Source organism: Siniperca chuatsi, linkage group LG2, assembly GCF_020085105.1.
Source record: "Siniperca chuatsi isolate FFG_IHB_CAS linkage group LG2, ASM2008510v1, whole genome shotgun sequence".
NCBI lineage: Eukaryota > Metazoa > Chordata > Actinopteri > Centrarchiformes > Sinipercidae > Siniperca > Siniperca chuatsi.
The window spans coordinates 27,699,307-27,716,224 of NC_058043.1; the positions used below are offsets into that span (position 1 = coordinate 27,699,307).

At 41.5% G+C, this 16,918-nt stretch overlaps 1 protein-coding gene across 21 annotated transcripts in view; it reads right to left on the minus strand.

Moving 5' to 3' along the window:
* The window catches only part of foxp1b (forkhead box P1b), a 155,400-nt gene that overhangs the window by 55,044 nt on the left and 83,438 nt on the right, over positions 1-16,918 (minus strand). For 20 of the 21 annotated variants that reach the window (XR_006376258.1, XR_006376257.1, XM_044181640.1 and 17 more), the window contains one exon: positions 244-393. The exons of the other annotated variant lie outside the window; for it this stretch is intronic. Coding sequence is in view for 18 of the 20 variants with exons in the window: in XM_044181640.1 (XP_044037575.1) it covers positions 244-393 (150 nt within the window). In the remaining 2 variants the exon portion in view is untranslated. The remainder of the gene's footprint in view (positions 1-243; positions 394-16,918) is intronic. 21 annotated transcript variants of the gene reach the window in all.

The following is a 16,918-nucleotide window of genomic DNA, read 5'->3' on the forward strand; positions in this document are numbered from 1 at the left end:
TAAATCACACATAATGTGTGAGCATACATAACTGCAAATGTTGCACTGCCAATTTTAATTTCCTGTTTGTGAACTTAGCCTAGTGCTGTTTCTCGCACACTGTGTTCTAGAGGGAGTAGCAAAAGTTCACTTCATTTTTTTATTTTTTATTTTATCAACCACAAAGTCAAATAACTGAGCCATCTGATAATCATGAGTTAATAAATAAGAGAGTGTCTCAAAATGACAACATATTTATGGTACCTGTAGGCTTTGCTGCTTGTCGTTGGCTTTGGGGGATTTGCGGCCACTGTTGTGTTGAGACTGCAGTTGCTGTGACTGGGGCTGCTGTTGCTGTTGCTGCTGCTGTTGATGTTGCTGCTGGAGGAGTATCTGCCGAGCCACTTGGAGAGCCTAATAGAGAGAAATACATAAAAAGATTTCTTTTTTTTTTTAGAAAGTCCGATAGAAATGCTAGAAGTAGATATGCTAAAAGCCCCTTGAGAACACTCTGATACCTATTATCAGAGCAGATGTATCCCCTTACAACAGTATTCCCTTGGCCTTCTGATAGATAACAAACAAACAATCTTTTTCATACTCTCCCATTCAGAGTCATAAATCTAAGGCTGGCATAAACAATCCCTCCACACAAAGGGAACAATGATCAGTTGTCAAAACAAATTCAGAAAGAAGACAAAAAAAAAAAAAATCAATTGCAGCCATCCAGAAGAAATATTTATCTGTTGATAAGTTACAGTTACAGCAAACACAAATTGTAGCAAAGACAGTAATCAGTGCTTTTGATCCTCCTTTAGCTCAGTCAAACTCCCCAAATAAAAGGCTTTATGGCTGTTTCAAATATCTGTTAAAGGACACGGCCTTCTCAGTGGAAAACAAAATACAGTGCAGTCACATGTTTATTGCTCCAGCTACTCCCTTTTCCCTTACGATAAATAATCAAACATGCCATCCAGAGCAAACAAAGCTGGAGAGAGCTGGGGGAAAAAAACACAGTGGTCTTGAAAACGGTCAGCGATACCAAGAAAAGCAAGCGTTGTGTTCCCACAGTGAGCTGGCCAGCCTCACACCTCCACCAGTAAACCATCTGGGTAAATAACTGGCCTCATTCTTTCCATGTTCCTCAGACGATTGCTCCCACAATTAAACAAACAGTCAGGGGCACATCCAAGCTCATCTCACAGACGGACAATCTATAAGTTCTCCAGTCAATTATTTGAGAAGTTCAGAAATTGTAAAAGTAAATGGTGGAATGTTTAACAAGAAGATAGAGAGAGAGAGAGAGAGAGAGAGAGAGAGAGAGAGAGAGAGAGAGAGCGCACAAAGCAAAAAAAAGGAAAGAGTCAGAGAGAGAGAGAGAGAGAGAGAGCGCACAAAGCAAAAAAAAAGGAAAGAGTCAGGGCGACGTGTGAACAAGTGAGTGAAACCTGTGAAAGATTGTGTGAAAATAAGATATCAGCAGGGCAAATAGAAAGCTATGTGGATGGATGAAGCGATAGCAATTACTATGAGAACTGGTCTTAATGCCAGTAAAGTCTGACAATACTTTAAGAGGGGAGAGGCAGTTAGGGGTTGGAGAGAACAGCTGGATGATGGTCTGTGTGTGGGTGTACGTGTTGACCCTCCCAAACACACGGCTGTTCGATGACATCATGAGACATAAATATGACCACAGGCTACAAAGAGGCCACACTCCTGGCATTTCACCATGCTTAACTTTAAAGTACATACATTCTCTCTCTTTCTGTCTGAGAGCAGCATATCTCTATTCTGCATGCCTAATTGTCCTCTGCTTTGAAATTTTTGGAGGGGAAGCACCCTGCAAGCAAGTATACTCATATAGTGTATAAATTGAAACCAAGAACTTATGTGAGCAAGATTCCCTCCTACACATGACGGCAATATTTACATTTTAGGCATTTAGCTTTTTCTCCAGTGCAACTTACAATCTGGTTGAAAAATCGGAAGCAAAAACATGATGAGGGGATCGGAAAAGTACTAACGCAAGACAATATTGTGTCATACAGGGCATGATGATATTTTTTTTATCACATTATGAAGCGTTGTAATTATTAAAAGCAGACCAATATTTTGAAATGGTAAAAATTGTTATCGAAAGTTTTGACATTCAAAAAGGCCTTTTGTTTTATCAATTAAGGTTATTAAGTAATTTTAAATTCCAATATTGTGTTGGAAAAAACTCCCATCAAATTCACCTTGAATTCCACTCACAGTTATAAAAACTAAGAATAAACCTAAAAATAAGATATTTCAGCATCAAATCACAATAGCAAAGTCACCAAAGTCACCAGCTTTTAAAACAATATTCATAACAATAATATAATTTGGCAGTGTGATTATTTTATATTAGCAGCTCTGATAATCTACGAATGCTCAAACAATGACATTTTGATTTTTTTTTAAGTGTTAGCTACTGCAGCATCATAAACGTAAACGTTAACTTGAATGACTAAGACAGTGAAACGCTGACAATTCATAAGGAAATTCAAAAGAAGAAAAAAACAGTAACAAAATCATTCACGACGCCCAAGGCGTGGTATTACGGGCACACTGAAGAGTAAACAAAGTTCGCTGTTTTCTTTTCCCCTGTGACTGATGACACATGCAGTGAAATGTGTGTGCGGTGTGTGTCTGTCTGGGTTTACAACCGAGGGTGTTGGAACAAAGAGAGTTGAGTCAACAGGATATGATAGGAAATTCAGACAGTAATGGATGAAGAGATACATTTCTGGGAAGTCTTCCTTCACTGTCATCTTCAGATGAAGCAAAGAGAGAAAAAAAAAAGCAGACAGCAAATCTGCTCAATGAAAAATTACCGCAAGAAGATAAAGAAATTGTGACAATGCAATAATGTGCACTGTTAAAACAATGTTCAACAAGTACATTCTAATATTGGTGCTATTATGACAATTTTGTAATATAAACATACAGCAAATAATTCCATCACATTACTCAAAGTAAGGTTGTTTGCAGCGTATTAATCGTGCAATCAAAACACTGGTACATGTCTGGACAGCCACGGTGTCCAGACATGTACTGTATGTAAGCGTGTTTGTACTCAAAGTACTGTCTTTACATCCTTTGGTAACAATAGGAAAGTTACTTGACATGGGATAATTATGACTGCATTAAGGTAATGCCGAATGTGTTTAGCTTAAAGCAGACGTGACAATTTAAACAATGATTGCATTTTGCAACACTGCTTGCAAATGGGGAAATGAACACAGCCTCCTACTATTCATGTCAACAGCTTCATCAAATTGCTCTTCTAGTTAAAGTAAGGGAAATAATTATGTGATCAAGCACTTGAAAACATTGTCAATGAACATCTTGACAGGCAGAAATGTGATTTCAGTTAATTTGCCTGACAGCACATGTCTGGATACGCTGGCTTAAAAACTTTACAATGTGACTTTTGAAAGCCAGAGATGCACGATGAGTAAACGCTGTTGTTGGACAAAAAGGTGAGCGGGCTGAGTACCTGTGTTGCGAAGCCTGCTCCACGTTTAGGAATGTTGCTGTCATGTTTGTATTTTAAAAAGGCCACTGGAGCTGGCATGCCTTTGAGAGGCCTAACGCTGAGCTAGAATAACCTATTGTGAACTGTCACTGCGATGTTTATACAGCAACCACTCCTCTATTTCAGATCTCCCCACCCTCCTCCTCCGGAATTTATCTTCTTTTGATCTTCCATTCAACGGTACTGGACGCTTGATAGATATGCCAGTGTTAGAGCTGCTCCAGGCAAATGTGATAAACTGGAAACTGATGACAGGCACAAGGTATCTGAAGCACAGAGAAATTAGTTTAACAGTTCAAATCACAGATGTGACAGATGAAGTTAAACTGAGCCGTTACAAAAAAATGTTCAGGCCAGATAATGACAACTACAGTAGGCTGCCGTGAGGACTATACTGTACACAAGGAAAATGCATGTCAACTGGACAGAATCATACTTTTATGTTGTATACTTTTTAAATGTATAAGAGTAAAAAGCGAACCCATTGAGGTTTAATTAAAAAAAGAAAGAAAAAAAGCAGGATTTGTGATGTGCTGTGTTGATACATAAATCGGATTTGTGTAGGTTACATCTCGTGTGTAAGCATACAAGACTACAGTAGCCCTATTATAATCGCAAACTTCGTTTGGGAGGCAAGCTTGTTACTGGAATATGCACCCAGCTGCACTGTTTGTGGGTCTACATGCACACAAATACACACACACACCATGGAGGGAGTGAACCCTCCAGGTGCTTTTGATTAGAAAACACCCTCCAGCACATGACAAAGGTTTTTATCAGCAACAAAGCCGGTGTATCCTTGTCATTTGCAGTCCTCTTTTATATTCCCCATTTCAAATGTGTTCAAAGTTCACACCCTCTTCTCCATGTTAACACAACTTCCTCAATAAACAACAGGCGTTTTATCTGCATCTGCTTTCACACCATATTAGTGAATAGAGGCAGGAGCGTCTCTTATGTCCCTGGGCTATCACGCTGTGATAAGGGAACTGCTAAGTACTGGATGTCTTTATGTGCAGTCTGCACATGTGGATTATTTACAGGCTTTGGGGCTTCCTGCTGCTAAAGCCAGCTCTGGGTGTCTTACAAATCCCAGCTCAGAGCATTGCCACACAGTCAAGTCTGCTCTCTGCCGAATCCCGAACTGCACCTTTTCCCACTATGACAAAAAACGACATATTTGAGATACGTCTCTCTTCTTCCTCAATTTATGCAACTTTCCTGACCCACAGTAACACTCAAAAACGGTACCAACAGGCCAAATCCGAGAGAATTTGCCTCAAGTGTGATGGACACATGCCGCTCACATCCTGTTTTCTAAATGATGGACAAAGAGAAAGGGAATGTGGAAAAAAAGGTCCAGAGACAATAGAGATGATGTGGGTAAATGTTGAGGGGGAAAACGTTCAGGGGGGAAACATTCAGGGTGTCTGCATCGGGAGTCAGGCAGTGATAAACGGGCCAGCGCTGTTTGTTCAGGCCCATCAACAGAGAGACCTCCGTAGTTCTATAAATGTCCGGCTCCCCTTGCCACAGCTGGGGAAGACCTTGAACATGAAATGGTTTCAAGCAGATCGCTCCTAATTGCTAGAAGATGTGCAAGCAGGTGTAACCGGATCCCTGCGGCCACTCGGAGAAAAGGAGAAGGAACAAGATGTGCATCTGTTTGTGTGGGTTTGCGCTTCAGCGTATTTACTCAGTGGCTACATTTCGCCAGGCTTTAATAGTCAGGAGAGTGTGGCTCAGAGACAACCAGCAACAACTCGACTGATAGGTTAGCTCTTAATGTAGTCTGGCTCAGAAGACACCGGGCCCTCTGGTCTCACTCTGCAGCCTCCGTGGGGCTTCAACACCAGCGGCCTAAATGTCAAAGTTATCTGCTTGACTTTCTGACTGATCGCGAGTCTCAACTTACCTGACATTTTTCCTTTTCAAAGATAATGCCCTCTGCTCCCCAGTGGTGGCCTAACCAAGCCAAGAGGCCAGGTAATTCTCTCACCAGCTCCTCCACATAAGTTGCTAACATGTTAAGCTAATGCAACATCCTTCCACAGGCAGCCCAAGAAATCAACGTTATCCAATCACTTCATAAATGATATGGGCTATTCTAACCAGTGTCAATGAAAAGCTGGGGATACGACTGATTCTATGTTCACAATATGACTGATGGCAGATATGTTGTTGGAGAGGTGTTGACTATGCAAACATACAGTAATGGAATTCACTTGGAATACTTGTCATTTCAATTGAAATGCATATAATTTTTTTTAATGTTTTGGCGGGGGGTGATTTTTAACATGTAAGCGGATAAGCAGTGAGGATCATGTCTATTTATATTAATTGCATTTTTTTCCTTTATCTTGTCCTCACTAATACAGACGTTTATCTGCAATGCAAAGCAGGGAAAGTCTGGTTTCCCAGTAAGTATATAATTAATGCCATTTCCAAAAAGCCACTCCACATGGAAAACAGGCCCTGATGCTCAAACCTTGCGCATTACTGAGCCCTTGCAACAACACTCTCCAGTCTGTGTTTAGATTTCCAAACTAATTCATGTAGAATACATAAATAAATCAACGTTTTATACCCACTTCAAACCATTAGATTCCCTTCCTTCGCTGCACTTTTCAACTAATCTATTAATATTTATGACAACACTAAACATTTCAAATATCCACGTTTAAACAATAAGGCAGTGCGTGTACTTACATAAGGCAAAATCTGACTTCAATAAAAACCCCATTTTGTTTGTCCAACACACCTCCCCCTGTGACCCCCCTCTCTCTCCCCATAACAGGTAATGCAGTGCCCTGATAAATGTTTTTTGGAGAAGAAAATGACTGTAAGAAAAACAAGATGAAAGCAAAGTTATTAACTGTGAGTGGAGATAGAAGAGAGGGGGCTGTGAAGCAGGACTGATGATGGAGGGAGTGGAGTGAAAAGAAGGAGGGGGGGCAGGCAGATGGAGGAAGAGAATAAGAGTGTGAAACAGAGAAGAGAGAGGTAAATGGGAGATGGAAAGAGAGGGGAAAAGAGGAGAATGTTGCAGAGGGGAGGCGGAGGTTGCAGGAGGTGCAGAGGAGAGGGTAAACAGTGCCCCAACCAGGCGGTTCGGGCGCTTGGAGCCTGGTACAGAGGGGTCAACCTCCCCCAACCCAGCGAGGTCAGCTCAGCTATGCAGGCCTGACAGCTTCCGTTTGCTGTGTGCTCGGCGTTTGTTTGGATTCCCCTGCCTTGCTTAGCCAGCAGCTTAACAACAGATGGCTAAAGAAGGCCTCTATTCAGAGCGGTCTGGATCAGAAAATCACACCAAGGAAAGTACACAGGCTGCAGACAAAACACACAGACACATCACAAGCACACACACATGCAAATTACATGGATTGTCAGAGTTGCACATTCTGCAAATGGGAGAACAGCAAATACGGTTTTGCTTGCTGCAAATTTGCCCACAAACATGCATGAAAAACACACAGTGACAAGACACACGCAACAATATGCAAGTGAGCACACACACATGCACGGTATTGTCTGATTATACCAAACAACTTCCCGGGATGATTCAATAACTGAGTAGAGCTGAGTGAAAGCATTTCCGTCCCCCGTCATTATTAAACGAATACTGTGTTTATTACAGCTTTAGTGCGGTGTAAACTCATAAACACCCTCCCAGAGTACAAGAGGAGCTGTCAACTAAATATTGTTTCTCTCATGAGTCGCTCTTCCACCTCAATTACGCCTTTCAACTTCACAGGCTCAGTATGATAAAGTGGCAGTAAAAATCATTCACATTAATACACCATTGTGCATCTGCTGCTAAAGGTAATTAAAGAAGTAAATGACTCATAAGAATAGACATATTAGCCGCAAAATGAAAGGCAACTGGGCTGCCTCATGAAAATATGTACCATTAAGATACTGCATTTTCATATTGGGGTAATCAGCTCCACTAGCCTGATGCTGATTTAATCCACTCCAGTGGAAAGTCTATCAGCGCACAGCCGCGTGTCACTGTCTCTCTTACGTCTACCCGCCAAGAGCCAGGCATTCTGCTATAGCATTGCCTGTGAATGGCTCTACTAAAGGAGGGAGGTCACACACAGGCAAATCAGTCGGAGGAGCAGTCAATGCTTAGGTGTCATTTAGAGGCAGATGGAGAGAAAGAGAAAAAAAGGAGTATGAGAGTGAGAGGAGGATAAAATGAGCTAAAAAGAGTTTGTTTTTTTTAAAAAGGAGGCAAAAGCACAAACGATGTGGGAACAATGCAGCCGGCAGATCTCAGCAGCCCCTCTCTCCCTGACCTTAGCCTTTTTTTCCCAAGCATATGCCGCATCAGGATGCCCACCACTGAATACGGCGATAATATCCGTCAAGTTGATAAAGTGGGAGGAAAAGAGCAGAGGCATGCCAACTGTGCTGGGTACTTAGATGGACTGTTAGAAAACACGCACTCCTCCCGATTGCATCTTCGTTGGAAGTGTTGCATCACTTTGTAGCGGGGAGTGTTGTGCTTGGGAAAATGGGCGCTTCCAAAAACCCAGCGTGAGACCTAGAATACTGTGAGCAGATTTTATCATGCGTGAATGATATTGTTTATAATGGGAAGATCAATCTGCCCTGGTCTCATAGACGGAGGACTCAACATTATTGATACACTCGAGACTTCCAGGATACGACTGGTAAAACCCCTAAATCTTACAATTTAGTTGTGGTGAATATAGATGAATGTAGTCTACACACAACTATAGAGTAGTGCTTGAGGAGGGGAAGAGTGATCAAACAGTTGCCACAGTCATGGAGAGTCACAGAGCTTGGGGCCTGAACTGATGGCCAGTGTTGTCAGCTGACCACTCTACGGCCTGTGCACCACAGGGCATGTTGATTAACTCCGTGTGGATGCAAAAGTAACTCATCTGGATGAATAATCCCACTAATCAGTAATACAGACTACAAGCGAGACACTGCCCAAAGCAAATTTTGGCTGTTCCCTTGAAGATGGATTAGAAATGACATCTGCCCAAAGAGCAAGCATCTTCTCAAAGTATCCTGTTGACTTCATTAAGACACTGAAACTAAAATCTCTCTTCTTGAAGTAAACAAGCTTTTGTTTTATGTATCTTGCATTTGACAAACATACCGTAGCCTTTATGGTAAGGCTTTCTGCGGGTTTTCGACGGTACATCTTTTCCCACTGATGCTCACTGCCTTGAACAGTCCTGACCTGAGACCTAACACATCATGAGCTGCTGAGGAAGAAAGTGTGTGTGTGTGTGTGTGTGTGTGTGTGAAGCGAGAGTTCCTCCGAAGGAGAGGATTTTCTATAAATCACAGGCCAGTCCAATTGGCTATGGATTGAGTTGCAGCGGGGAGAGACAGCTCCCTGGGAATAGCAGTGTCTCTGTTGAAGTCATTCCAAGATGGGTAATATGATCCTGTGCCGCCAGGAATAAAGGAAGGGAAGAGAAAAGGAGGGGAAAAAATCTGATTGCTTCAGCCATAAAGAGGAGTAATCTCCAGCAGGGTCATCACCCGTCACACTGGACTGTGATGAATAGTCTCACAGGCAGATGATGTGACACATGGTGGGCTTCACTTTTTTGGTTGGTTCAAGAAATGATTCAAAGATTTTTTAATCTTATTGACATAGTAGGAAGATGTGGAAGGTGTATGGGAAAACAAAGGATTGCCACTTCTGGTGCCAACATAACGTGGCAACATAGACTGTTAATTGTAATGTGTGCAGAGATGCATCTTCCATGCTAATTTAGAGCTAATCATGCTTAATCTTTACACAGGTTGTTTAATTCTCTACTGTGGAAAGCATGTGAAGTTACAAAAAACATGAAATAGCTTTTTAAAAAGGTGGGTTTCTGACCACCAGGATGGGTTTTTAATGTATGCAAACGCAATCAAGAAGATGCAAGTGGCAACAGGTTTGGATTTTGCAGCGAGGGCCTGCACATGGGGCTAAGAGTGGCAGGTAGTTTAGCCAACAAAACGGTTTAACGTTATACACCCACCTAAAGCTGCAGCCAATTAACAGTTCTGAGTTTCCTGTAGCTTTAAGGCAACAATCGATCTCCAGTTTTTTAAGCACACGCTATCTACCACTAAAGATAAAATCTTAGGCAATCAGAAGTACTCATAGTATTTAATTCTGATTTACTTTCATTTGAGACGTTATTCGGAGTGTTTATGGACCTAGAAGTCATGAAAAAGTCATTTGAGTGTAAGCACTTCTCCAAACCACCTCAAGCTTAATTAACATGCGGAGTGCAGTGTGGTGACAGAATTGGCCGCCCTCAATCTGCCTGAGCCACCTTCAGCTTTAGGCGCTGAGACCTGCAGGCTGCAGGCTTCAATAAATGTCGCAGGAGAAGATGATCACAACTCAAATTAAGTTATGCACTAAGCTTGAAGGGCTTACATAAACATGTGATGGAAATATTAAACAACGACAAACTGAGGGAATAGACAGGGGAGAAAAACTAAAAAAAAAAAAACAGGTTCTGATGCAGCTTGAAAACTATTTGAATAAGTCTAATTGGGTGAATAATTTGCCCAGATGTTGAATTTTCATTGATGACTGAACATAGCATATATACAATAAATCACCATCCCCGTTTTTCAGAGAGAGGTACTTAGTAGCGGTTGGTGCAAATAAGAGGTAAAAGTAAAATGCAGGTGGCAGAAGTAGCCCAAACAACAAGCACTGCAGGAACCAAGGGCATGTGGGCTATAGAGCTGCTGGGGTGGTGGGCGGGGGGATGACAGACTGCTGTTCAACTCCATTAGCTGCTATGTGAGAGGGGTGCATCTAGCAGCACACGACCTGTGAAGAATCTTAGATCTCACTCTATCTTGGAATGGGGATTGCCGCATTAATTCTAGGAAACTGTAATCTCTCAAGCAAATCAAATTACTCTCATTAAGCGCAAGAAGAAAACTGCCTCTGTAATAAGTATGTATAAAAAGTATTTATTACCAATAATCACCTCTTTAATATGAGCTAGCTTACAACGGCTTTTATTTTTGCTGATTAAGTTTAAAAATGGGGAAACAAGGAAGGGCACATGCTCACGGACGCATATACATGGCATTCACACACACACACACACACACACTTTGAAACACACACGCAAACACACACACACTAATACACACCTCATGGAGTTTATGAGAGCAGTTGATACAGTGATTAAAGGGGAGGGTAGAGGGATACAGTGCTTGAGGGCCTTGGAGAGGACGTGTCTCACCTAGTCATAAAAACACACCTCTGTCTTTAAGCCAGCACCAGAATCGCTCTCAGAGGGTTCACTTGGAGGTGAATCGCTAAAGAATTTACATGCAAAGTAGCACATGTCATCACCCAGACAGCGTGCATGCACACGGAGCGTTGCACTGTAACTTGGCATACACTCACTGACCACCACATATTTGCAACGGTTTGTGAGGTTGACGGCCTGACCCAGGGCAGGCACTGACTCTCTGAACAATGCTATTTCTGAAATACACACAGCTGCTGCAGAATTTTTTTCCACTTTTTCATTTGCATAATTTGTGTATTTACAAGCATAACTATTCCGCCAAACAGCCAACAGCATGTTAATGTTATGCATGTATGGTTTTTAAACAGTAAATAAAGCTAAATAACATTGTGGGCATAATGACTCTGGTGGGAGGTGAAGTCTTTGCTCTTCTTCCAGGATATGACATCATTCCACAATGCACAAGCCGCCAACTATAATTGCTCTGCTTGTAAATGGAAGAGACAGATTTCCTTCAACCCAGTTTCTAGTATTTGATTCTTTGTTCACATAACCAATTAATTACATCTAAAAAAAAAGTTAACAAAAACACATCAAAATGGGAGATAAAAACGATTTGCCTCTACAAAATCAATTAGGATTGAGGGTCAGTGGGTCATTCATTTACTGGTTCAGCATAATTACCTGTTTTTCTTCCGCTCATTTACTTCTTTATTCATCTGGGACACTGATGTCCCCGCAAAGCAAAAGAACACACTTTTTGTGATTATTCAAATTAAACATTGATTCCTGAGAGAAAACCTCTGTCAAACTACAATGCGGCAAAGCTAATATGCTCCAAAAACAAACTCCCCTGAAGCGAAATGAGGGAATTCTATTAGATGTCAGCCTACATACTGTAAATTTCAATTTGACTTGCCCAATCAGGTAATAAATAAAAAAAAATACTGAATCAAATTAGAAATCACAATTTGATCTTGTGGAATATGAATTATGATGAAAATATGCTCAACAGCCTGCACCTATGATATGAGTGCTTGGCAAGAGGACAGGTTACAGCAGTAATGTTGCCCTGTGGCTACAAATCATCGCTGCTGCTTCTTTGACTGTCTATCAAAGAGGCCGCATCCACTCCTGTCTGTCCTGTCTGCTATGATTCATTGTGGGTAGAAGGGAGAGGTGAGAGGAGGAGGAGGAGGATCATGGCTCACTATAGATGTTCTTTCCTTTTTTTTTTGAAGAAAGCTGTAAAGACATTTATAAACTGCATTGCTCCTATACAAAGTAAAAGGTGTTGGTCTTTTAACAGACAGAAGCAGACTGAGTTAGTCCGACTGCAGAATATCACATTAACACTTTGTAAACATCCACCCATAAAGATAATTATTTTGATTGCAAGACTCTTGTGAGGCTCCCCCCCAAACATCTGGTTAAAATATGGAGCAAGTGGCGGCTTCCTGGCTCCCATTCAGGTGGTTAAAATAGACTGCACACATACACATATAAATAGAGTGGTGGGTAACTTTCATTTTTTTTTCCCCCTCTAGTTTACAATTTTTCTTTCACTTGGTGGCGAGTCAGCAAAAAGGCAGGAGCTGTGGCTCCCCACATTGCACCTGCCAGGAAGTGATCCTTTGCTCTCCAGCCAAAGAGGCTACTGGGATATGCCAGGACATGCAGCTGTAGCGCGAGCATTTAGCTCGATGCTCGATGCTCCTACAGGCAGGGCATGCTGAGGTACAGCGGTTTTTCATTCATGAGTTATACAACAAGCAAAGACTTGGAATCACCTGCAGACCTGATGTGTCTTTGGGCAAAACGCTTGATTTAGGGAAGAATCATCAAAAATTAACCATTTCAGAAACATTTGCTCAAATTCAAAATCCACAAATGATTGATTCTAATCTCGCTACTTACTAATCGTGATTTTTTTTTTGCATTTCCTTGTGTTCTTGGTCGTGTAGTGGGCCAGACAGATGAGGAGAGGCCTCAAGAGTAGAACAGAGCAGAGGAGACTGTGATAATTGACCAAGATGCTGCTACCACTGAGCCCCCTGTCCCCTCACCTCCAAATCCCAGCGGCCCTGTTTTCAATTTAACACAGAACAGATTTAACTCATTGCAGGGCTACGGCATCTTTGACACTTTTACATTAGAAGCACAGCTTTCTGCTGATTAAAAACCTTCTCCCTGCCTCTCTCTTTCTCCCGCTGTATGGCAAGAGGTAATGTGAGAGGGGTGTCCATTTCCTGCCCCCCCAAATCAACCACAAATAACTCACAGCCTCCTGCGCCTATCTTGATTTCACTCCAGAAGATAAGGACACCATTTATTGTTTTCATTGAGCTTGAGTGCTAAGACATAGAGCACAAAATTACTCTCGGATCGAGATAAATACACCGCAAATCGCTAATTCAATCCGTCTTCGATGTCGGTGATGTTTTGAAGAGAGGGCAATATCAAAAGATCGCACTGTGAAACCAGAGTCTGGTGGTGCGATATCAGCTAGAGACCTCATCAAATTGAGAAGAAACGCTAACTGTAACTTGAGTCAGAATTCCCTTTGGAGTAGCTGGGAGCTGGTACAATATGTCTATGTATTAAATATGGAATGCGGCTTTGTGTGCATCCTTCATAGCCGTGATAGAAATGGATTTATAAGAGAATGATCTAAATATATATCATGATTTGGGCTCTTATGTTCATGACACAAAGGAGAGCTGGAAATGAATTCACAAGATGCATCAGTGTGTGTGGAGAGCAACGCTGGCCCTGGTAGGGATGGTGTGGTGGTGAGGGGCTGAGGAGTGGAGAGTATTTACTGATGTGGTTATCTTGTCCTGTGACAGGCAGGACCACTCAATCAGCCAGCGATGGCTGGGCTCAGGGAAGCATTACACACACATCCCCCATACTTCTGGGGAGGAGACGTCAGCCAAGCCAAATCTGATCAACAAATGCAGTTCCCCTGTGCCACAGCTATCTGAGATGAAGATGATATTATGTGGAAGCGAGCAAACTGATGGAGACAGTACAGGGAGAAACAGAGAAAGACAGAAAGGGAGTGAAAAGGAGCCCGAGTGAGACCTGAGGGTGGAACCTCCTCTAAGGCTCGGCTTCTTAAAGGCAAAGTGTCTCTCTACTGGAAAGCAAGGAGATAGCAGGCTGGTATATTTTAATAAGAACCACGTGCCTCGCAACACTCCCTTTACCAGATCAAAGAGCCAAGCATTTATATGCTGGAGACAGTCTCACATTAATTATCAAAAACTTGAATTAAAAAATAAAAACTTGTCTGTCCAGTAGAGTTACATACCAATTAAAAACACAATCCTGGCAGAGTCCAACTGACATTTCTAATGATTCCTTTTAAAAATTACTGGCATGTATATGTTATTAAAAGGTTAGAGAAATTTGCATTTAGCAATGAGGAAAAATAAATATAGTGTTGAGTGTGCAGATAAGAGCTCAGTAATTAGGAGTAGGCACTGCGGTGGTGGAAAACATTTGAAGAATAAACCTGGACTAGTTTGCTTCTTTCCCTGTTGCCCTACAGATATTTTACATTATTCAATCCAAAATACCATCTTTCTGATTCTAACTTTTCTTTTGCAAGTTAATGTTTAATAAGAGCCCTTGGCTATCTATGGGTACAATTATTAGATATCCTGAGAGAGAAATTGAAAAATTAATCATACTCTCAATTTTGTACTTCTCTGATCCATTGGAAATGGCTCTAAGAGCTGTGGCTTCTCCCCTGTCACAAGCTCCGTCTAAACACAATCAGTCTGCTGCCAGAGATGGGTCGCTTGTGCAACAGAGACAATTGCATCAATACGGTAATTAACTGATTATTTATATGTTGGCGCTTGTCTTGATACACCACAACACTGACAGGCCTGTGCAAGTGGTGATGATGATTATAGAGATGTTTCTCCCTGGCCTGACATAGCGAGTATGTGTTTAATTATACAGAATATTATACCAAGTAGCATAGTGGGGATTCGTCTGACAGGATGTTGTGTCAATAGGTACAGACAGTGGGGAAATATCTCTCTATTGGCCATGAGCACATACTGTTATATGACACATTAACATGCTAACATACTCCCTGAATTACATATAGTGCCATAATAGGATGCATATTCACCGACAACAGATGCAAAAACTAAATTGCTTAGACCAGGTGTCTTGCGCAGTTGTACAGCCATACAACTCAATTATCCATGCGTGGGCCCTGTAGGTTTTCAATAATCCTTGTTTTGGCCCTTGCCATTACTATATGTAATCTATGCTAATATAATGTACTGAGTATAAAATATGCTAATGTCCAGACCAAACAGCATTAAGATGTAGTCGACAGAGGGATTTATTCCACACACTTATCAAGGTTCTAAGTGGCAATTTTAGCTTTTGAAAGGCACATATACAGTATGTAATAAGGTATTATGTAGAATAGTGGTAACTAAAATTTCAGTACTGCTTAAATACTGCTGCGTGAATTTGATGTCCTGTACTTTCACTAAAGGTCTTTCACCAGGTGAAATTACAATTCATCATCACCTCTAGAGCATGCACATATGTGGATCGAAATATTAACAGAAAAAATTGCAACTTTCTGTTATTAATTCTGATCTGCAAAAGCACTGCCACTGACCGCATCAAACAACGTACTGGGAGCCTGTTATCCATGTGACCCTTCCAAAGCAAGCGGTAACAAGGCTCTCCTTACAATTCAGCCACTTCAGCCAGCCTGTCCTCTAGTGGGGGGGGGGCTGCATTTTATTTACTGATAAGTCAGTAGCTGATAAATTATTGATGATTTGTTTTGACAGTAAATTTACAGAAGTAGGGATAATTGTGTCTGAATTTTGCAATTAAGAAAAATACAGATAGCAATGACTTGCCAAACATATCAAGCGCTAATACTGAAGCATAATGCGACATTAAGCATAATGTGGCCCAATTGACTTAGGCTTGTAGAATTGTAAATTCAGTATCACTGGATAAAAGTAAACACAATCTGAGTTTCATCTGTGTTGTCTTATAGCACAGGCAGGTCATCTTAAGCACTGAATGAAAACACTTTACTTGCTATAAGTAGTGTGCCGAATCAACACTTCAATGCACATCATGCACTGATTACTGACTGATTACTGAGTACTGATTAGAATAAAGTATGTAGTAAGTTATTATCCTACGCCGAAGACAAGGCAGTCTGGTTTTTGACATTGGACAGTAGCATCAAAATCAAAGTCAAATTCAGTTCACCTAAACTGATGCTAAAGCTGCTAAATTGTTGCCTGAAGTAAAATGTTTAACTGACACATAGAAAACACTGCACTGTTGTGCTGTCCAATTCAAGCTGATGTTTTGTTTCTCAATGTATCACAGTTATATTATGTGTTTTAAATTATAAAACATAGCACTGATATTTGAGAGCCAGTTCTTGTAATATGTATGTCTGAGAACAAGACCGGTGATGGATCTTGTGTGCTCTCCATCTGCCTCCCAGTACACTCCAGTTGGACTTACTCTGTTTCCTCTACCATGCTTCAAACCCGACCCCCTAGCCCAACCCATCCCACCCACAGACACACACAAAGACATGCACACGGGCCCCCGGACAGAATGCCCTCCTCCCTAAACAACTCTTTCTTTAACATCTGCCCAGAAGCAGCACTGCTGCCTTTTGTCCACTCACTGTCTCCTAAGGCATGTCATCCAGTTCTAATCAAGCAGAAAATGGTCATAAATATTTCTTTCTGCTAGATTTCACATTCACATTTCACGCAGGGACATGATATTTTCCCCCTTCCTCCAGGGAGTACCTAATGCAAAAAACAGTTACTTATATTCAAGGCTCATGTTCCTTCAGTCAAATGCAGAACATATTCCCTGTTTGCGGGGGGGGGGGGGTGTTAGGGAGGAGGAGGAGAAAAGAGGAGGGGGAAGACATAAAGGACCGTCTTATTTTCTGTGCCATTTACTGGCTAGTACTTTCACAGCCATCCCATTACATCATGTCAAAGATTGTAAACAAGCAAATAACAACAGGGCATCAGAGACCACAGTGAGGGAGCGGCTCACATTGTCCTGCTCTAGAGGT